We start from the raw sequence: 24160 nt of genomic DNA on the forward strand, positions 1-24160 counted from the left end.
CTTAGATTGACTGAGAAATTTATTTAAATGTGCATCTACATAATACCCTATGAGCCACCTCCAGGGTGGTTGACAGGGGGTGACCAATCACCAGCATGCAGCATGTAATTGTATTCCCACATGCCAAAAAACGTTTCGGAATCCAACAAATCCAAACGTTATGCACGGTTCAAAAAACGTTACGCAATATAACAAAATAGATTACCACATGTTGTTAAAAATAATAATAAAATTCAGAAATATGAATTAAGGTATACATGATGTAGTAGTCTACACTACAAATCATGCAATCTATTTGTGAGTAAAATTGAGAATAGATATATTTCAGAGAGACACAGAGAGCATCATGTGGGAACCCCGCTTAATTTCCAGGAACGATAAATCAAGAGAGATATGTTTCTGAACGGATAGGCATGGAAGTTCGTTTCAACCCCCGAACAATGAAGGACTTTAATAATGCAAGGCGGAACTTCGTTACAGCATTTCCTTTTTATTTGCAAACGACTGATGATCTAACACCGCCACCATACGCCGTTTGACGTGGCTTACAGCTTACAGTCCAGCCTGCGGAAGTTCTCCGATGACAGTTCAAAAGGTGAACCCTGCGCCAGCAATGTTCGCAGCCAATCGCTGTCCACCAAACGCACCTCACACCCTCGCCTAGGATTCAATCGATGGATTTTTTTTCCTCATAGGAAAATCCACTAGGATCGGTAGAATATTAATTGCGTTCGCTTGGTTTCGCTGTTAGTAGGGCCCGCCCGCCCTTGTGACGGTGCGGGATTCCTGCCTCCCATTCTTATCCTTCCTCTGTCCTCCCCCTCTCGAGGTGGCACGGGCGTATAAGTCTCGGGCTTGGTTCCCGGCCCCTCGAGAGCGTATCCTTTGCGGAGCCCGCCCTGGGACCTCCGAATTCACCCTCGCCTAGTCGTGCAAATTTGCCACATGCATATGGAACACCTAAATAAGCCTGAACCACCAAAAAAGCCTTTCTTCGAATCACCAAAACAAGGGATTCTTCCATTTGGTCCTCCACGCTCGTCGTCCCTTCTGACTCCTTCATTAAGGGAAGCCTTTTGTTTACATGTGAGGTGGGCGTGTCCCTTTCTTACCTGGCAACCTTGTCCCCTTCCCCTTTTGCATGTCATCGGGTGACTCTCGGCGGCCGGACTGTAGTAAGTAGTTGTAGATGTAGCCATTAACTATTGCAAGTTAATATATCGTGTTCCAAGGCCTTTACCCGACCCAGCGAGCACTTTGTCACTAAACATTCCATCAAACCTTCGCTCTTCTTCCTTCGTTCCCCAAGTGATACCCTCACCTTTCCTGAAATGGAGACTACACAAGGTAGCATTTAAGAATTTGCACCACCTGGGGCTAATGGACTCGGCGAAACCATTGTACTTTGTGATGATTTTTGTGAAGTTTTTCTTGGTGGAATCTCATATCTATGTTTTTTTCTTGTATGATATGTGGTACGATGTGGTGGAAGTTCTTAATTCGTTGGAATCCAAAGGTTTTTTTAAATTTTCTACCGACTCTTTGCCCCCATCCCCTTCACAACATATAAGAGCAATTGGAGAAAGACACGGGATCAAGGGAGAGAAGAGAATCCTCTAGATGAGGATTCTATCCGGACGACCACAACGCTGAAGAAGACAGTATAGGCGTGCGCGATGTCCTCCCCCACCCTGGAACCTTTCTTTCCCCCCCCCCCCCACACCGTATTCCTCTTCCGGGACCCAAAAAACAGCCCTTTTTCCTACAACCTTCCCCACTTTTCGACACTCGAACCCCATCCTCCGCCTTACCCCCTCCCCTTATGCACTAACAGTAAGACCTATATAAGGAAGAACTTAAAGGCATATGATGCACTTCATAATGCTGTTTGTAACAACAATACGCTTCGAGTCAAAATGAAATCCAGTGAAGATATTGCAATGTCTGACTTAACTAAAATTAGGTTTTTCTCTTTTACACTATTTTATTAATTCATTCTGGTGTCTTAGATTTTCATATCATATCTCATTGACCTTGTGACCGCTCGTGTTTTGGAGTATACAGGAAACTTGAATTTTTCAATGACGACGTTTAGCCTGATCTGATGATCCCATTTAGATATCTTTCGTTTACAGACCTGGGATCACGACCCAGTTGAAGATAAATGACACGAGAAATGGCAATATTTGGATGCTCCATTAGTTGGACAGAGTCCTCTGATACGGAAAGAACGTCTTGCTCGCCTACTCTCAAAATCTGAAAATTTTTGGTCGTCCTTCAGTACGACATGTGTTTGGCGGCATCCGACTATGAGCGATCAAAATCTGGTGACATGTCATTCATGCGTCCGAATTTTCTTTTCGGTAAGTAGCTACTGATAAGCTTTCACATTTCAGAATCCGTCCGTAATTTCGTCCTCGATGAAAACTCTTCAAGGACTTTTACTCACACCAAAACATTAATTCGACCCTACTTAATCGAGATGACCGTCTGCTTTTTAGTAATTTTGAGTTGAAGTGATCTTGATTGGTTGAAATTTAGTTTAACTAATTGATTTAGCGTTCGATTTTTTTACGATGTTTAGTCGTTGCAAATCATACTTTTTGGTTAAAAAATTTTACCTGAGGATGTAAAGGCGAGGACTTAACGTTTTGAAATGGAACAGGAAATGGAGGTTGTGACTGAAAAAAATTTTTACGTGTGAAAATATTAAGGGGTAGGAAAATTGATGAGTAGAGGTAGGTGAAAATCGCACTTTCATTTTTATTTTATCGCATTTTCAATAACAGTTTATCGCATTTTGTAGCGTCTATTTTTTATTTTCACAATGAGGTAGATGACGATAAAATGTAGTGAAACATAGTTATATGACAAAATACAGAATATTTTAAATGATTATGTTGTAGAACAATAATAAATTAAGGAATATGACATGTAGTGGCAAAGGTGTAGCTTGCCCGCGCCCACTTGTAGTTCGCGGCCACGTAGAGTCCCAGCCAACTAGCAGCTGGCCAGCCGCTCACATGCTTTAAGCGGTGAGTGTCGGCGGAGCATTCAAACTGCGCTCGGCACTAAATTTACGAATTTTGCCGTCGAAAAGGCAAATTTTCGTAACAATATCATAAAAGTCAAGTCATCGCATCTATGTCGCATTTATTTGTGCACATCGCATCTAAATCGCATTTATCGCATTTGCGATTTTCACGAATCTATTGATGAGAGAAGTTCGTCGGGCCAATCTTGGGACTGGCGACTTGTATTGTGTCGGTTATCCTGACCAAGAAGAAATTTGAGTACGTTAAAATATTTAGTGTACAATGGTCTAGAATTTGGACTTGGTGACGGATTGACTGAGCCAGTATCCATAATAAAATCAATTTTTTTACGTAACCCATAATATGTGTCATCAGTTTTCTTTCTCATTCTACATAATTTTGATAGTCTACGTTTCTTTCCTATAAATGCGTATCTGACAATTACTTTTTTCTGTATTTACCATACCACAGAAAATTTTGGACTTTTTCATTGGGGGTTTTTCTACAAGTGAGCAATTAAACGTACAACAACAACCATGCCCTGGATAGGATCAACCTGCGCAGGCGGGACTCGAATAAGCGACCTCTCGTTTGTCAGGCGAGAACTTAAACCTGCCTCCACCGAGGCCGGAACAAAATGCTGTTAGAGAGCCTGGATCCGGACTACCCCGCTCACAGGAATCACCCACAGTAACAATTGGGATGAACGTAAATCATATTAACCCTTAACCGATGACGTGCGGTTTCAGAGACCGCTGCGTTTCTAAAATTTTTAATATTTGCAAAATTAAGATTTCAAAATATCCATAATTCTCGTTAGCTTCATATTTTTGTCACTAGGACATCCCACTCTTAAAATTTAACGTTCCTTTTATTAATGCCTGTAAATTTGCAATTGAACTCGATTAGCGGTCTGTGAGACCGCACGTCACTTGCTATGAATGCATCAAGAAAAGGAATAAGCGGGATAAATTTCATGGCTACTTACTACTTAGCCTTCCAACTTTAACATTTAAGGTCTTTTTTGAATCTGGCAAAATATTGATACATAAATTTAATAATTATAACTCAAGTGTTTTTGGGATCAGTTTTTTTATCCTGCTTCAAATCACAATTTTTTATGACAAATTGGTTCGTATTGGGAGCGTAAAAATTTTAATGTAAGTTTTAAAATAGTTAAGCCTTCAAAGAAAAATTAAACAAAACAATAAAAATGGCGTAGTAATATTTTATGAATTTTTCATTTATTGCGGTCTCCCAGACCGCACGTCACTGGTAGTGTACCTAGACTTGCACGTCTCTGGTTAAGGATTAATAATATTATTACCTGGTAAAATACGTGTGCGGCTCGTCAAAAATGCAACGGGGGTACAGACAGCGTTAAGATGTTAAACGAATAAAGTAGTTTCCTTCATCAAAGAAAGCGAAAGGCATTGTTTGCGATTCGTTGCCCTCCATTAGTGTATTCATAATATACAAATTATTTGGTTTTAGAAATCCTAGTTTAAACGAATTTTAATGGTCATCTTAACGTCCTTTGGCAAGAGCCAGATTGGCGGACATGCGATGTCAATCCACGTGACGTCACAAGGACCTAGATGCTATACGAGTAGTCAAGAGTTTTACATCGTCTGAAATTACCAATGCAAGCATGAGGCACAGAGCTCAGGGAAACATATCTTAATAACTCGCTTTGCTCGCTGGGGGGGCTCTGCCCTCCCTAGGCCCCCCCGAAAAAGGCCTGCGGCCTGTTATGCTCACTGTGGGAGGTCTTACACTTTTTGTTTGCTACTTGTTACTTAAGGATCGTTTACTTTTAAGCTGGCTGGCTTAGGTATAAGCAATATTTCCACTTTCACGTAAAACGAGCGCATGGTACGTAGGCTACAATATGAATGTAAATATTTATAAAGAGAAACGTTTTTCTGAGGGGCTAAAAAAGTAAAATAAATTTCTAAGAGTTTCTTTAACTTATTCAATTCAAATACAAAAAACGTTGGGACCACGTTCCACAGTAACATCCAATGCACACGTAATATCATAACATAACGACTTTACGAATTACAATGAAAAACACGTTTATTAATTATTTTCCACAAAACTCAACCAAATTCTTGATATACGAATGTAAGATGTAACAGCTGTTCCCCTTCGTAAACGAATTACGTAGGGACTGAATATCAATACCTAGAAACAAATGCGCCTTAGCATGAATGGGGGCTAGTATGACGAATTTTATCGAAATATTATTTATCGTGATCGCGAATGATTTCACTTCAGAAATACCTCTATTTAAAATTTTAATGAATCGGGATACACAAATATCTCAGCTTTAATATCCCACGCAATGCGCAATAAATCTGGTGAGTAACGAATCACAGCCTTTGGTGTACAAGACATTGTGAATATCAAGATTTCGATACTTTTCACAGTTGAATAACTTAGTCACTCAAGGAATCGTGATTTTCGCAAGACAAATAATTGAATAAGAAATACCTTTATTTGCACTTATCTTCCATATTGTATTATTCACTGCCTATTCACTCCTGCAGCTCACGGATAACATTGTACATTAAAAAGGACATTAACGGAAAGAAGAACGTAAACAAAAATAAAAAATTATCACCATCACAAAAAATGAAAAAAAAATAATAATTTTTACCTACCTATATTATGTAAGACTTGTTTAAAAGTCTTTCTTCTACAATCGTGTATCGCCAACAAGATACGAACTATAGTCAACTGCACGAATCATATTTCTAAATTGGCATTTAGTGCACTTGTTAACTTTGAAATTCATAACCACCACACTTTCGATGTAATATACCAAAAACAACAACTAATTTCCTACCTTATACTTCTCCGCTTTTCATTTGAATGCGCTTTGATTTAAACAGACGTTTGTTCCTGCGAAAAGAAGACGCAAAGAAATAGACACGTCAAATAATACTTTCTTGATTTCCCTCCTTATATTTATCAGAGTTTCGTTTTAATTCCTTTATCTTCTTTCCCAATTTAGCTCCTCTTGTTTGCATAAACAAATATGTTGCTATGATTGTTCGTTTGTATGACTGCCGCGCCGCCATTGGAATTTGGTGGCCATTTTTTAAACTAATCCCCATACTCAATTGTATATGAATAGAAAGATAAATAATTGTAAATTTAGTGTTTTCATAATTTTTCCTGCGGTTTCAGACAATTTTAGAGGGGTTCTTCATTAGACTTTTTGCCGTATCTCGTCTCGTTCACCCCAAACATTTGTATGAGTGAGTGAATGAATGAATGAATGAGTGGTCGTTAGGGGATTTTATGATATATAGACTCGCTTTGCTAGCTGGGGGGGCTCTGCCCCCCCTAGGCTCCCCCGTAAAAGGCCTTCGGCCTTGTTTTGGTAGCTATGGAAGGTCTTATACTATTTGTATGCCGCTTGCTACTTACGGATCTTTTACTTTTCAACTGGCTAGATAAGATATAAGTAATATTTCTACTTTCAAGTAAAACGAGCGTATAGTACGTGGGTTACAATATGAAAGTAAAATATTAATGAAGAGGAACGTTTTTCTGAGGGACTAAGAAAATAAAATGGATTTTTATGAGTTTGACTGAGTTTATAACTTATTCAATTCAAATACAAAATAACGTCGAGAGCATGTTCCCCTGTAACACTCAATTTATACCTACTTAATATCATAACATAACGAATTTACGAAATACAATGAACTACAGTAAACTACAATTTAATTGATAAGTGGAGATCCTTAGCATGAATTAGCCCTAATAAGACGTATTTAGAAATGACGATTTTATTAAAAGATTATTTGTCATGATCGCGAATGATACCACTCCAGGAAAACCTCTATAATTTTTTTATTGAGTCGGTATACACAAACATCTTACAGCTTTAATATCCAATATAATGCGAAATTAAATCATCTGGTGAGTATCAGATGACAACTTTTAATGAACAAGGCATTATAAATGTCATGATTTAGAATATATTTAAGCTAAATAACTTAGTCACTCAATGAAACGTGCTTTTCGCAAGACAAATAATTGAATAAGAAATACCTATTATTGAACTTATCTTCCACATTCTATTATTCACTTCCTATGATGCACCAGATCACGGATAAAATTGCACATAAAAAATTGTACACAAAAAAGAACGTAAAGAAGAATAAAACGCTAAAAATAATGTTTATCTACCTATCTTTTAAGGAAAGGTTGTTTAGATATCTTTCTACTGCAATAGTGTATGGGCAACAAGAGGGGAACTACATTATGTGCACTTGTAAACTATGGAATTAATAACAACCACATTTTCGATTCTATAATCGCACGTATTCTTCATATTCTATTATTCACTACCATTGATGCACCAGCTCACGGATAACATTGCACATTAAAAAGGTTAGTAACAGAAAAAGGACGTAAGGAAAAATAAAACGTTATCGCCATCACAAAGAATGAAAATAAAATCATTTTTACCTACCTATCTTTTAAGGAAGGTTTCTTTACCTTGCAGTTCTTCTCTTTTCCTTTGAATACGCTTTGATGTGATCAAATTTTTGTTCATACGGAAAGAAGCCATTAAAAGATTGACTTTTCAAAAAGCACTAAGTAAATATCCTACCTTTTCTTAATCATTCTTTCGTTTTAATTTCTTTATCTTCTATTCCAATTTAGCTCATCTTGTGAGCATAAACAAATATGTTGCTATGATTGTTTGCTTGTATGACTGCCGCGCCGCCATTGGAATTTGGTGGCCATTTTTTGAACTAATACCCATACTCACTTGTAATTGAATAGACGGATAAATAATTGTAAATTTAGTGTTTTCATAATTTTTCCTGGGGTTTCAGACAATTTTAGAGGGGGTCTTCATTAGACTTTTTGCCGTATCTCGTCTCGTTCACCCCAAACATTTGTATAGGTGAGTGAATGAATGAATGAATGAGTGGTCGTTAAGGGGCTTCATGATATATAGATGACACAATCAAATAGCCCATGGTTGAAAAGTTTTCTGCGTTTGATGAGGTATAAACAATCCTTATTTAAGCCAAGTGCTACCTGCTACCAGGGTTCTCTGCTACCTGCCAGCAGCCTGCACCATAGCGGCGCTTAAAGCCTCGCACCAAGGTGGCCTCACACTGCCACCGGAACCAGAATGACGTCCCACGGGCTTTTCCCAGCATTCATACTTAGCCGTCGCGTTTTCCTACGCTTGAAATTTTTCACTTTTCACTTAATCGCGAAAAATAGATATCGTCATTTAAAAATGTAAAAGCGTGAAATACGTACTCCAAGAGTAATAATCTTTCGATTTGGGCAATTAAAAAAATAGGAAATCAGCCTATTATGCTGAGAGCTAGCTGCTGGAGACTCTGAGGCGGCGCGCTAGGCTTAGATTGCCTGAACAATTGAAAATGGATATCTTTATGAGCTACCAGGAGAATATTAGAACCCCATTATATTTCTAGGTCCAACAGAAGCGATTAATTAAGAGAGATATTTTGCCGAACAGATAGATACGAGAATTTCTTTTTCCCTTGAGCCATAAATCACTTAAATGAATGCCAGTCGTTATTTCGTTGGAGCATTTCCTTTAAATATGCAAATGGCTGGTGTCCTAACACCCACGGCCACACGCCTTTTAAGTGGATTGCGGGGTAGTATGTATATGTAGATGTATATTATTTCTTGCCCAAAGATTAGTTGCCTCTCTTTTTTGAAATGCGTAATTTTTAATAAACCCTAATCCATTCAATACGTGAATCGAAACTTTATCGTAAGTATGCCAAACAAATATTAAATTTAATGCGTAACAAGTAACGAATAAATTTAGTAATAAGATTTTATTCATCCCCGCAATATGATACTGATGAAATCTTACAAGGTTTTCCACCAGGTTAGTTGCTTGTAGGCCGACATTTCGATGATAGAGAAAACTATCAATGCGTGGGCCAACAAGCAATTCACCCGTTGGAATACCCGAAAATATATCACTGGTATAAATTTAGTAAATTATACTTTAGCATATAAATAAGACACGTTTGAAAAACTTTATGGAATTAGTATAGGTTACTAATATATATTTTAGAACATGTTTTAATAATTATTTAAACATTTTATTTTAAATAAATCATTTTGAATACTTGTAATATTTTTTTCTAAATTTTAGGATTTTTCATAGCGTTCGCAACTCTTGTTGCAGCAATTCCACCACTGAGTTTTGAGATTGCAGAAGGTTCCGCACGATGTGAGAACCGTACTAATGTAAGTATCAGTTATTTGTTAAGCATTCAATCTAATGCCACGGAGCCTCGTTTATCAACTTTTTACCCCTTAACGAACAAGAACACTCACCAAAAGAAGTCAATGCGCATTTGCATCTCATATATGTTAGATAACTATCGGTGGTGGAACTTTAAATTTGACTGTAATCAGAGTCCATATCAAATGCAAAATTAAAGATGTTTTCTCTACCCTTTCTTCAATTAAACCTCTGAATTTCCTAATGAGCTTTTAAATAACTTTTAGTACTCCTTGTTTCTGCGTCTTAAAAACAATATCTTTCTTTCATTAACGAATTTTTAATCCTATATTTTCAACTTTTCTTACTGCTTTTTCCTACTACTCACAAATCGTCCATAACTTCCCATTTCATGCATTCATTTTTTTAGGGATGGCACAATTACCATATTATATTATCTTCTACTTGCTTTATCTCTCAATTCCAAAAAACATTAATGTTTTTTTTTCCTTTTTTGTAAAAAATGGCAGATATGGCGTAATATGAGCATTTGACGATCCCAATGCAAATGCAATAACGCTAGAATTATCATCAATGTGATCAATTTGCATAAATATTTTTCTAAGAATTTAAATCATTCTGTAGGTGCTGATAAATTCCATAAGTAAATGCGTGAGTAGACAGTTCTTGGATGCAGAATTGAATGAAACGGAGAGCCATTACGGCAACACCAAATGTCTTAGGTGCATGCACATTTGCAGGTGAGTAAAGGTATTAATTTAACGAGATAATGCAATCAAGAAATGCAGCTTAAATGCCATTTTTTCCAAAATTTCTTATATATTGTTTTTTTCCTCAAATATAAATTACGTAAATCGGAGCGTAATAATTAATGGAAAATGCGTGGATAAATACACCTCCCATACTTATGGGATACATACTCCTCTATATAGGTACTTACTCCATTACTCATGTCCAAATATCCAATCCAATCCTATTAAGAATCGCTTCTTAAGCTACGATAAAAATTCTGAAATTCCATAGCTTCATGATATAAATAGCTGCAACAAATACCTGAATAATTCCATTAATTTTTTATTCAAATATTTCCTAATATTTAACCCGATATATGTTCTCCTTCTGACTATGTTGACTCGCAGTCGTGGATGACCTCAGGAAGACACGTCGCGTTCTGGTCCACTTCACTCCTTGAAGATTCTCTAATGAGCTCATAAAATTACCCGACGATAGTAATTCAAAGTAGGTACATGATAAACGAAATTCCGTTTATCGTCCCCCTTTTCCTCGTTTCCCAAAAGCATCAAAACCCTATTTATTTTTCTTATTCCTTCTCTTCAATATGTTCTGACCCCTATTGAAATGATTTTTTGTACACGTATAAAATTGTTTCAGACTTTATTTTGTGGAAGTTCACTATATCTATAATGAGTAACACAAATGGTAATTTTACACACTTTTACAGTCCACAGTTTTTAATGGGTATTGTATTTGGAGGAGGCGACCGACATTTCAGGTTATTTGCGCCATGAGGGAAGGGTAGGTAAGGAAGGGTGGAAAGAAACTCGGCGTCGGGATTAGCCTGCTCTTAACGAAAGGCGCCAAGGGGACCACGGCTTTACGTCCCATCCGACGGACGGAGTGTTGCGCTTGAAATTTTCTCCACACAACATTCAAGCAGGGATCGAAAGCAGTTTCTGAAAATTCTCTGCCACCGCCGGGATTTGAACCCGAGCCCACGGGGTGTGAAGCCAACACTCTTGCCACCACACCAACCCGATCTCCCACTTTTTAATTCAAAACTCAACAACCGACCATGGTTTCAACACATTGTGTCATTTTCAAGGTGATACAAGCATCCGACACGTCGTGGTCGCGCCGAAGGCGCGATTCCTTGCTGTACCGGTGAGCCTAGACTCACCCTAACCAGCCAGTAGACAATGATTTATTAACAATAGCGCACGTGTTCTGTGGTGGGAGTATTGTGTTGTTTGCGTGAAATGGAAACTTAAGACTAATTTTTTTGCAGCAGAGACATTTTGGCCTTAACATGACCATCACATTGATAACAGTTGCATTATTGGTCATAATATATTCTTTTTTTATTGGGTTATTTGATATTGTTATATTTTTTTACTTTATATTTTTTAAACCAATGTATATTTTTTATTGGTTATTCTTTTAACCCGTTTTTCTATTTATTTATTTTGTCGCGTCACGGGGCCGTTGTGCTCCGCCCGAAATGCAATGCATGCAGGGCCGGAACTAGCCTTACATTTACGACGAAAAATAATAAGAAAAGAGAAATGAGGGACTGGAAACCAAAATTTAAATAAAGTGAAAGGAAGAAATGACGGGGGTGGAAGAAAATAAGGAAGGGAATCCCGCCTTACCTTGGCTTCCGCCCGAACTCTGCACCCCATGCGTCCTTTCACCACTTGATTCTCGTCAGAGCTTCGACGAGATAAACGCGTCTTCGCCTTGACCTCAGGCGAACGAATGCTGTCGTCTTCGCCCGGACCCAAGCGAATGAATGAATACCGGTGCCGCAGGCCAGCACCGTTCTTCCGGTGCTGCTCAAGCCCTCTTTAGGCAAAAAAGTACGGCACAAAACAAAAAAACCAAGGCAGGTGGGAAAAAGAAGAAAAGAGGGAAATTCAAATGGAAGAAAAGAAGACATAAGGCTGTTCCGGCCCGAACATACCGCCCACCTGAATTTAGCAAAAATTCACCTCTTTATAACGAAAACTGAAATAAGCTGCGTTCTTAGTCCTATCCTAAGAGTTGGGTTTGGGATACTATAGTTTCACTTCCAGAGGCCCATCTGGAAGACTTACTACAGGACTCAGGTTAGGCCGTGGATAGGGAATTAGAAGGAATAAGAATGTTAAAAACGAAACTAACGCGCAACTAGCGAAAAAAAAAGAAAATCTTACATCCGATCTCACAAGTGCTCTACCAGATATAATCCAAAATTTTCTGACTATTAATGCCTCTACCATTCGAGGTCCCCCGTGCAGAGATGCAAAGTGATAATGTCGCACAATCAATCTAGAGAGATGACTCTCTTTAGGCAACAAAACAGGTTGTTTTTGTGATTGAGGCAATGCGGAATTAATGAGCCTGCCGCCCACCCTGAGGATCCCTTGATCATCAATAATAGGAGATAAACGAGCAAAAGTAGAATGAAGACACTTGTTTCTAGAGATAGAATGGAGGACATTCTTGAAATGACATTTCTGAACCAGTTTTATGATGAGGTTAAGAGATTCGGTCCATTCAGATTCCAAAATAAGAAGATTGGTTGGTCGCTGCACTCCCTTACAACCAGAGATAAATCTACGCACAAATACAACTGTTCGTATTAATTTCAAGTAGCAGGAGTACGCCTTCATCCAATGACATGAACATCCCTTTTCATCTTGGATGGCCCCTGCCCATTGCGCTTGAATCTTAACCTCCGGTAGATCATTTGCATATTTACTTTCCGAAGGTATAGATGGCCACTTTGATTCATCCTCCCTTAGAAATTCCGGACCTGACCAATATAAGTCACATAGCAGCAACTGATTTGGCATCATTCCCCTCGAAACACAATCCGCTGGATTGTTGGATGATTCAATATGTCTCCACGAAGAACTGGGAATTGAAGCCGTAATGTTAGTGATTCTGTTAGCAACAAAGGTCTTTAATAAATGAGATGACATTCGCAACCACGCCAACACAATCTGAGAATCGGTCCAGGCATATATTTTGAGGATCTGAAGTCTTTTGTCCAAAAAAGATGACAAACGGGATAGAAGCTTAGGTAATAAATACGCTCCCATTAACTCAAGCCTTGGAATAGATAAAGTTTTCAAGTGAGCAACTTTACTTTTAGCCGCAACTAGATGAACATTAATTTCTGATTCTGCGATCGTTCTTATATACACCACCGCACCGTAGCCGCGCTCCGATGCATCACAGAATCCGATCAGTTGCGCCTCTGAAGACCGTGGAAATATATATCGAGGAAACTTTATCTGCTGCAACAACTGACTCTGCGAGACAAAATTATCCCATTGATTCTTAATGACTTCTGGAAGGGAATCATCCCAAGATAATTTTTCATTCCACAGGGATTGCATCAAAACTTTAGCCCATAAAGTTACGGGAGACAAAGCCCCAATCGGGTCAAAAATTCTGGCAATGTTCGAAAGCAGTTTTCTTTTTGAATTGACCACCGTATCAAAATTGACATGGTAAGAAAAAGTATCGGATTTTGGTGACCAGTACATTCCCAAAACTTTTAAAAGGCAAACATCGCTCGAATCAAAATTTAAAATTGATACCCGTTTCTCCTCGGGAATATGACTTAACAATTCCGGAGCATTGCTTGCCCATTTTCCAAGAGAAAAGCCTCCTGATAAAAGCAAGGAAATTAATTGCTTTTGCAAATTTAGTGCCTCTGCAATCGAGCTCGCTCCCGTGACGATATCATCAACATATGTGTCATGAAGAAGCACCTTTGAGGCTAACGGGAAATTTTGTCCTTCATCACTGGCGAGCTGATGTAGAGTTCTGATCGCTAGAAAAGGTGAAGAAACAACTCCGTAGGTCACCGTATTCAATTCATAATCCAATAATGAGGACGATGGATCCTCTCGGAAGACAACGTGTTGATAGGTGCGATGGTCGGGATGTAACGATATTTGTCGATACATTTTCACAATGTCGGTAATAAACGCGACCTTATGCGTCCTAAATCCAATTAAAAGGTCAAAAATGTCCTTTTGAAGTTTGGGACCAGTTTCTAAGACGTCATTTAGTGAATTACCGAGTGATGTCTTCGCCGAGGCATCGAAAACAACACGTATTTGACCGCACTGAGAAGCATCCTTAAACACGGCATGATGGGGCAGATAATACGATCCGGGACTCGTAGACCTGGACATATGTCCCAGCGACTCGTACTCGCTCATGAATTTATGGTATTCGCCTTTTAAACGCGAGTTCCTTGACAATCTGCGCTCCGTGTTCATCCAGCGCGTGATAGCATATCCATGAGAATCTCCCAGAGTGGGAGGACATGCCTTAAATGGCAACATAACTTGATATCTACCGTCAGACATACGACGATGCGTATTTTGAAACCCTACTTCGCATTGCACGTCTTCAGGTCTCGGTAGAATTTCGACCTCCACTTCTTCCACTTCCCAAAACCTTTTCAGTTGATTAAGAAGAAGTGTCTCCCTCTTACCAATAGCCAGCGAAATTACCTGAGAAGGATTCTGGGGGGAAATGGTTGGATAACTTCCCATTATAACCCAACCGAACACAGAATTCATAGCTATCACATTTGCGTAAGACAATGATTTCCGCCCACCAAGAAGAACCCTAGGAAATAAATCCATGCCCAATAACATTTCTACGGGGGCCGGTCTATCGAACTCGGGATCTGCGAGACGCAAATGTGCAAATTTTTTGAAAAGATAGAGTGGGATAGTAGTAGTTGGAAGTTCATTTAAGACCTCCGATACTACAACCGACCTCGTGGTCAATACGGGGGATGACGTATGTCTTGGATATAAAGAGCATAAAACCTGACCGTTGGGTTGCTGCAGGGGAACATGCGCTAAGCCAAATAGCTCGCCCTCGTAAGCGGAGATGGGCAAAGATAATCGCCTTACCGCCGAGGACGAAATAATGGATAACTGCGAGCCCGGATCTATTAGAACTCTGATACGCCCATTTCTAGCCTGAATCAAGGCAACCGCTGTGCCTAGAATAGTCGAATGCTGCCGATCACTCCGAGTGCATGACGATATGATAGCAGGGGGTATGGATGAAGTGGTAGATGTTTTTGACAAGGAAATACCCTCTTGACTATCGTCACGCAATCCGGTGGAAACCTTTCCTGCGTCCTTCGCGCCGACTGAGTTCCCGTCTTCGGCAGAATTATGTAAAGACGTGTGGTGATAGCGTTTACATCTTTGACAGCGCATACCTCTTGCTTGACACTTGGGAGCCCAATGACCCGGCTTTAGGCAATTGAGACACAGCCCTTTTGACCGCACAAAGGTTGAACGTTGATTAAAACTCATTTCAATGTAACGTGGACATTTAAATAAAGGATGCAAAGAAGAACACAATGGGCAATTATCCCGTTTCTCTGAATAATTAGACATCCTTGAAGAGGCTTCGTTGGCTGAAACTGGCAGAGAAAATTTAAATCTACCTCGAGAATTCGTGGAGGTAAATTTAGAAACCGATCCACTTGATGTTTGCAGAATTTTAATTCTTTTCTTTACAAAATCAATTAGATTTGTTACAGAAGGGAACATGTTTCCACTCAGCGATCCTTCAAACTGGGATAATATCTCAGAATTCAAAACTCGAGCGGCTAAGCGGAATAAAATAAATTCTCCCAAATCTGGAATATTCAGGGTCCCTAAAGCCGCATACATTTCTGCAAACGTTGTCACGAATTGTTGTAACTCTGCTTGATTATTAGAAATTTCTTGAAACGACAACATTTTGTCCAAAAATGAAAATCCAAGAATGCGAGGATTATCATAAAAATCGTTTAATTCTCTCCAGGCGGATGGATAATGAGCTTCGCCAAAAGGCACAGAGGCAATTATTGCCAATGCCTTACCTTGGAGAGAAGATTTAAGATAAGAAAATTTTTCAATGGCGGATATATCATTCGGGTAATGCACCACCGATTTAAATATATCGCGAAAAGCGGGCCATTCAGAAAACAACCCCGAAAACTTCGGAACATCAATGGCTGGGAGTTTACATTTTTGAGATTGCACAGGGGCTTCCCTGTCCACATCGCTCGTGGACGCCCTCAATCCATCAGAAACAGACAAAATAAAATAATACTTCTCCTCGAACTCCTTTGCCAAAACAGAATCTATCTTATACACGTCCGCGCGATTGCAATTATTGCAGTGCTCAAAAATTGCCAAATTTTCATCTAAAAAACCACGATAAACCTCCTTTAGACTAGAACACCTGGCAGAAAATACGCCAAAATTAGGATGCTCCCTGACTCGCCCCTGGTATTCACTCAACTGACGTGCCAAATCATACTCGACCGAAAGAGTGGCTTTGAACTGGTCCCGTTTGAATCGCAGAAGGGATAGACGCGATTCGAAATTCTGTCTCGTGGTTATTTCACTTTCTGGCATGATTGCACTAAACGCACTAAATAAATTAAAATAAAATAAAGCCTAATGATTTCCAAATCTGTCCCGGGTTTCGGCACCAAAAAATGTCGCGTCACGGGGCCGTTGTGCTCCGCCCGAAATGCAATGCATGCAGGGCCGGAACTAGCCTTACATTTACGACGAAAAATAATAAGAAAAGAGAAATGAGGGACTGGAAACCAAAATTTAAATAAAGTGAAAGGAAGAAATGACGGGGGTGGAAGAAAATAAGGAAGGGAATCCCGCCTTACCTTGGCTTCCGCCCGAACTCTGCACCCCATGCGTCCTTTCACCACTTGATTCTCGTCAGAGCTTCGACGAGATAAACGCGTCTTCGCCTTGACCTCAGGCGAACGAATGCTGTCGTCTTCGCCCGGACCCAAGCGAATGAATGAATACCGGTGCCGCAGGCCAGCACCGTTCTTCCGGTGCTGCTCAAGCCCTCTTTAGGCAAAAAAGTACGGCACAAAACAAAAAAACCAAGGCAGGCGGGAAAAAGAAGAAAAGATGGAAATTCAAATGGAAGAAAAGAAGACATAAGGCTGTTCCGGCCCGAACATATTTTTTTTCTTTAAAGAATTTATTATTATTATTATTTTATTTTTTTGATGACTTTGCTACAGCATAAGCAAAGGTATTATATTTTTTTATTAAAAATATAACTAAACAAACAAATAACTTTGAATTTTGAACAGAAACCTATTATTAGAAGAAGGTTAAGACAAAGAAAAGAGGCATAGAAGAGTAATTTGTTGAGGCAGTGTATGTGTTGTTGGAATATGAGGATCATAATTCCAGATGTCTGTAATTAATGTGTTATTAGTGCCCTTCAGCCTGGACTTAAAATTTTTGACCAAAAGAGTGATGAAATCATTGATGGTTGGGAGTTTATGCAAAGCTAAAATATCTGACATTCCTAGTTGGAAGTTCCCAAAAGTTTACTAGTTTGAAGCAGTTGATGGATGGATTTATTTTGAAAGATTTCTAATTTATTGCGAATTGTCCAATTTTTGGCGAAAATTTCACATGCGTATAGTACTACCGGTCGGATGATGCTTTTGTATGAAAGAATTCTTGAGCTGTGGGAAAGTGGAGAATTAGGGGAGGAGAGGCCAGAGATGGCTTGTTGGACGACTATTGCTTTGCCGGTACAATATTTCAAGTGGGGAATGACCGTTAGCTTACTGTCGAGAATCACCCCAAGGAATTTGTGCGTGGTTGCTCTTGGCTTGGGTATAAATACTGAGAGAGTGCTGCTAGTATTACCTTGAAAATGACACAATGTGTTGAAACCATGGTCGATTGTTGCGTGTTGAATTAAAAAGTGTGGAAAGTACCATTTGTGTTCCTCATTATGTTTTTTGTACAGGTGGATATTTGGGATCTTGCAATAACAATAAGATCTGAAATGACAACACAACAAAATAATTCCGTAGATGGATGGTAAAGATTGGCTAAGACGAATAATCTATCTTCCCAACTCATCCATTCGCTCGTAAGCAAGAAGACGATTATATTGCCGCCAAATTTCCTTGAGTCATCAAAACAAGGGAATTCCAGTAAAGATGGCCCAAGAACATGGTGGTTAAGCGTTATACCTGTTGCCGTTTCGCGCGCATTATATTCGGCACCATTAGGCAGCGGAAGGTATCTCGTTCAGTGAGGCTTTCCCATTTAACCCTTAGTGGGAGTGCTCTTTTTTAGTTGGCAATCGCATCACATACGTTAAATGTGTTTTTTATATGATTTATTGGCTCAAATACATACTACTTCCTCGTGTTTCATCGCGAAAAGTGGATATCGATTACTAGTGGATAGCGTCGCGAGTGGCGATTTTGAAATCTGAATTTAATGCGTGCTCAGCACGGACTTAGAATAATCGTAGTGCCAACGTAGTACCATAGGTGCGTAGTGCGGTCTTGAAAGCTTCCACAGCACGAGTAATAAAAAATGTGCAAAAAACGTTTTTTTTTCAAAAGCACTATCAAAAAGCAGTAAAAAGTAAAAATTAAACTTTCCATCAATGGGAAAATAAACGTGGGTGCTTATTAATTTTAGATATTAATATTGTGTGATAATCCTTTCACGCCTATCGGGATTTTCTACTTCTATTTCTTATAAACCTTATCAGCACTCACGATTAAATCTCCGAGTGACGAAAAGCTCATTTTTTACATTTTAGTACATTTTTTACTGTTTTCGGAAAATGTGTATTTTTATCTTTTTTTCAACTTGTTGTTATTACTTGCGCAGCGAGAACCTTTGAATGAGGAGAAAATTTATTCACAAGAGTGTATTAGAACAAAGAAACACATGCAGACCATGCACGAGGCAGAGGAGTAACGGAGAACCGACGAAAATCTCGGAACGAGTTAATGACCTCACAACTTCTTAGGGGTAGGGTTGGTCAGCGATTTCTAGGAGTATGCGACGGATCGAAAATAAGACAATTTCGTGTATCTACATATTCCAAACTGTATCACAAGCGGCATTAATATAAAAATTTTGTCGATCTCATTCAGTAGTGGATCCAGGATAGGGACAAGGAGGGGGCTAAGTGGGGGTTAAAATTACAGCAGTAGTGGTGGTCGGAAAAAATTACCATTCTATATAATGTAATTTGGATATCCAAGGGGGGCTATAGACCCCATAGTCCCCCTCATAGATCCGCCACTGATCTTATTGTATTACTATGGTGTCAGTATGTGTATACAAGAAGGTAGATTATAAATATTGTTCTTCGCAATTTGTATTAAAATTATCATTTCTTGGAGTATGAATGAAAACATGAGAACAAAATGAAATACAATGATAGAAAATATTTTTACATATATAAATGTTAGGAAAGTTTTTTACAATAATATAATTTTAAAAATATATATATTTATAAGAAGAGAATAGACAACAAATTTTGAAAAACCTTAGCTTTGCACATATTTATTGATATTACGTTACTAAGCTAGCGCACTAAGCGATAATGTATGTATATGGCCGATCGAAGAGAACGGACAAAAATGGATAGTTAAAAAACACAGAAACACATAAAAAAGGGACACTCACAAAAACTAGCAGACGTTTCAGCGGGTTGACCCGCTATCTTCGGTGCCGACGGTGAACTGCTGCAGGCAGGGGAAATTCCTCCAGTAGTCCTCCTTGGTGAAGTAGTGGGGGTGGAAGAAGGGGAAGAGGGGGGAAGGGATTGGGGGGATAGGGTTTGCTCTGTCGGTTAATGGGCAATATTTAGCCCGGGCGTTTCAAACACCTTTTCGACCCAGATGTGGGCCATCTCCCTAGTTCTCACCTCGATGGTAGTTGCCCTCTCTGGCAGAACTTCGATGAAGGTCAGAGAAAAACATTTGTCGAAACAACTGTTGTGTGAGGCAGTGTGAATGAGGATGAGTTCGAGAAAGGGGGGAGTTTTGCAAGACTGTCTGTGTTTATTTATTCTGATGGATATGCATGTGGTACATTCTCCTATGTAATAGGAGGGGCAAAAAGTACAAAACAATCTGTAAACAACGTTGAAGGAAGTACAAGACGGTGTGGAGGAGGATCTATTGATGACTGGAGAGGAGTGTGTGTCGGAGAAGGGGGCGGGTGGGTCTTAAAATGTTACCTAAGTTAGGTGCTCTTCTGTAGGCAATGGAAGGGCAGGATGGAAGAAGAGCGGCTGTGGTTTTGTTGTTACTGATTATCTTTTAATATTTTTTAATTTTTTGAGTGCCCGGGAAGAATGTAGTGGTGAGATTAAGTTTGCCAGTTTTATCTTTGTTGAAGCGTGGGATTTTCTGTTCGGAGGGAGAAAGTATTCTCTTTTTAATCAGGGGTTCTGGATACTCACGTTTGATAAGAGGATGGTGGAGGTTGTGTGGCTCGGTGAAGGGATGGTGAATTGTTACAGATGCGATGGGCTCGGACTGAGAGGGAGTAGGGAATTGCGTGTTTGGTGTGAGGTGGATGGCAACTGGTGTAGTGTAGGTATTGTTCATGGTTGGTGGGTTTTTTTGTGGATGAAGGTGATGAAGGTATTGTTTTCAAGGCTGATGTCTATAAAAGGAAGGTAAGGGAGGAAACAGAAAGTGATGAAGTGAAAGAAACGGATGAGGTGGAGATGAAGGATGCAATGATTTGTCTAGCTAATCACGCCCATGGGCCCATAGTTAAAAAATATCGTCGATGAAGCGGACTCACAGGAGAGGTTTAAGAGTTTGGGAATTCAAAAAAGTTTTCCAGGTGACCCATGTAGAGGTTTGCGGCCATTCTGGTGCCCATCGGGACTCCTCGCTTCTGTAAGTAGATGGTGTCGTTGAAGTTGAAGGCGTTTTTGTTGAGAATTAGTTCCGCTAATTAGATGATAAAGCTGGTGCAGGGAGAGTGAGGCTTCGCTTCCTAACGTCTTTTCCTAACCCCCTCTCGCCATACCTCTCTTCCCTCTCCCCTTTTTTCCCTTTTCCAACACTCTCCTTTCCTCCCCATTCTTAGCGAGGTTGAGAAAGAAGTTAGTTCTTCGAAAGCTTCCGAGTTTATTTTCCAGTGTGAATGTTTCTTTTTTTGTGCCTCTGTGTTTATTGATATTGACTTGTACTATATATATATATAATATTGTATAACATCGAACTTTATATTGTTCTCATGTTTTCATTCATTGCCCTGATGATAGTTGTAAGTAAACTGAAACGTTGGCTAACAACTTTTTTGCATCATATACATTTGATGTATACTCCAAGAAATAATTTTATCGTTTATCAAATGAGGTGAAGATAAGAAGAAAAAAATTGAAATTATCTTTTCACAGCGTTAAAAACAAATTTCAATTACAGGAAGAAGTCTGAGATATTTGAATGCGTTCGTAAAGGGACTGAGCCCTTAGCAAAAATCACTAGAAAGGCAAGGACAATGGTGCCTTTCTTTTCACAGTTTCTGGAAACATACATATCTGGACTGTGCGAAGATGGGACAGGACTATTTCCAGGTATATATTTTTAATTTTATCGCAGACCTATTCCATCCATCCAAACTGCTACCTGAAGAATATTTATTTTCCACGGCCTGGCATGAAAAATGCCAGAATACCAAAAAATCTGTCAGTTTCACCAAAAAATGCATCTAACAATACTTGAAGGCGATACAACCTACTATAAAACGATGCAATAATTAGGTTTGTTTGACAAATTTATACTATATTAGGGATGATAAAATCCATTTTTCTTCGCTAAAAATTGTACATTTCCCAGAATTTATCCTCAATGAATACATTTATTGGACCAATTGATAACTTTTAAGGGGTATCACGGAATACATCGTAAAAAGAATAGGGTGGTTTCCTAATATTGCCTAAATCGAAAGATTATTACTCCTGGAGTACATATTTCACGCTTTTAGATTTTTATATGACAATATCTTTTTTTCGCGATTTAAATAAACGTGAACATTTTCATGAGCGGGAAAACGCGACGGCTAAGTATGAATGTTGGGAAAAGCCCGTGTGACGTCTGGCTGCTGCTGTGTGAGGCCAAATTGGGTGCGAGGCTATGAATGCCGCTAGGATACAGGCTCTTTCTGCCGAGCATGCTGGTAGCGTATAGTACCCTGCTAGCACATGGCGCTTGGCTTAAATAAGGGCTATTAATGCCCCATCAAACGAAGGAAACTTTCCGATCATAGGCAATTTTAATACGTGATTATTAAGAGATGTTTCATTGTGTTCTGAGCCTCATGCATGCATTGGTAATGTCAGGCGATGTAAAACTCCCGACTTCTCGTATAGAATCTAGGTCCATGTGACGTCACGTGGAGTGTTATGGCATGAGCACCAATCTGGCCTTTTTCAAATGAGGTTAAAATTGACCATTAGCATTCGGAATTTGGGAACTGGGTCTAAACTGGGTCCAACTAGATCTAAACTTGGATTTCTAAAACCAAATGATTTGTTTATTATGAATACACTAATGGTGGGAAACGAATCGCAATCAAATCATTTCGTTTTCTTCGATGAAGGAAACTACCCTTTTATTTAACGTAGTTTTTCCCAGGCATGGAGAAGATTCGAGTATCTCTCGTGGAAGCTTATTATGTTTTTCCACTTCGGCCGCTTCTTAACACTAGAACCACGGACTGGACCTTTTTGTCCCATCGCCCTTTCCAAATGTTTTCCATCCATGTACTAGTGGTTTGAACCCTTTAAAATTTACTGACGTTTACTCATTTTTTATGCTCTTTTGAATGGTTGTATCGAAAATATTGTACAATGTTTGGTTCACGAGAAAAACGGCGATTTACCTTGACTTTTTTGTCCCATATGGGGAAAAGATACAATTTCAGTTTTTTTTTACACTTATTTTGTATTTAGCATAATAACAGTTTATTACGAAGGGGATCGATGCACAGATACCGTTATTCTGCCAGTTAGAAGCGCAGAAGGGAATAATCTGTGCGCTGCGCCGCCTACTCACTCAGCGCCGGCCGCGTCACCTCTGCCCGGCGCTGCGACCCTCTTGACAAGCAACACTTACGCTGTCAAAATAAGTTTACTGTATTCCTACTTATACTTAATAAAACATTTTAAACATTACCTAAAAACGTGTTCTGTTCACACGAACCACAAAAAACCGTCAATTATCCTTAAACATCACAGGATCAACGTATTTTGTCAATGGGACAAAAAAGTCCCATGCCGCGGTTTTGGTGGAGTTGGAAAGTTCAGCGGTTCTAGTGTTAATCGGATTTTGAAATGTCCTCAGAGTGATCCGCTTATTCTTAATATTTACCGCTCAAGTCTTGCCGCGGATCTAATCTATAGGTTTTATAACATTTTACATTTAGTATTTTTGTGATTTTTCACTTTTCAGCTAGCAATGGAGATGATAAGCAGTGTTTTCGAAGGAGTATGACTGCTTGCCACGATCATCTGAATTACCTTAATTACTTACACTTGGCTCTGGTCTGTGAAGCTAAGGATCCCAATAATGATCCATACACAAAGAAGTACATCTGCGAGTGAGTATCAACATTTTACCTCCAGGGTTGAAGGGATGAGGAGAGGGAATCTCGCAAATAATATTTCACTTCTGGATCGATGGTTATGACTAATTTTGAAAGTTACAGTGGACTCTAGCAATTAGTTTTCTCAATTTTGTCGCTGGCTTTTTGTCAGAAATGTTAAATCAGCATGTGAGTCAGTAATCACTACTTGCCTTCACACCATGGATGAGAAGAGTTGAGCTAATTACATTTCACTTTAAAAAAAGGTGCTTGTGACTATTTTTTCAATTATTATGGATTTAAACGAGCAGTTTGTTTTATTTTATGGCAACTTTCCAGAAACTATGTACATTTATTAAATCAATTTGCATAATTACCGACATTAATGCTACCTCAGGATTTTTTTACATAGAAATTGTTTCGTGAACGTCAACATTTTCTCAATTAAAAGCTCCAATCTATCATTATTACATTATTATCTTAACTGACTAGACATTTCCATTGTTTAATCCAAACAGGAACGTGTACGATCACCTGGAATGCACTTGGAGGAGTATCAAAAAATGCTCTCCGGAACTAATGCGGGCCATGGAAGCTCTGAGAAGCGCAGTAATGAATTTTGAACCATGTATAAAATATTATTAAATACTTCACGAATTAAATGTAATTTTTTTTAA

The 24160-nt window shown here is 39.1% G+C and overlaps 1 protein-coding gene across 1 annotated transcript; it reads left to right on the plus strand.

Moving 5' to 3' along the window:
- The first annotated feature begins 1916 nt into the window (after positions 1 to 1916).
- Positions 1917 to 24160, plus strand: LOC124154389. Its single transcript, XM_046528081.1, has 6 exons — positions 1917 to 2363; positions 9217 to 9311; positions 9934 to 10049; positions 21323 to 21474; positions 23351 to 23498; positions 24002 to 24160. The coding sequence occupies exons 1-6, from the start codon at positions 2288 to 2290 to the stop codon at positions 24126 to 24128; spliced, it is 714 nt and encodes a 237-aa protein (XP_046384037.1). The 5' UTR covers positions 1917 to 2287; the 3' UTR covers positions 24129 to 24160.

The sequence above is a fragment of the Ischnura elegans genome, chromosome 2, assembly GCF_921293095.1.
Source record: "Ischnura elegans chromosome 2, ioIscEleg1.1, whole genome shotgun sequence".
Taxonomy (NCBI): Eukaryota; Metazoa; Arthropoda; class Insecta; order Odonata; family Coenagrionidae; genus Ischnura; species Ischnura elegans.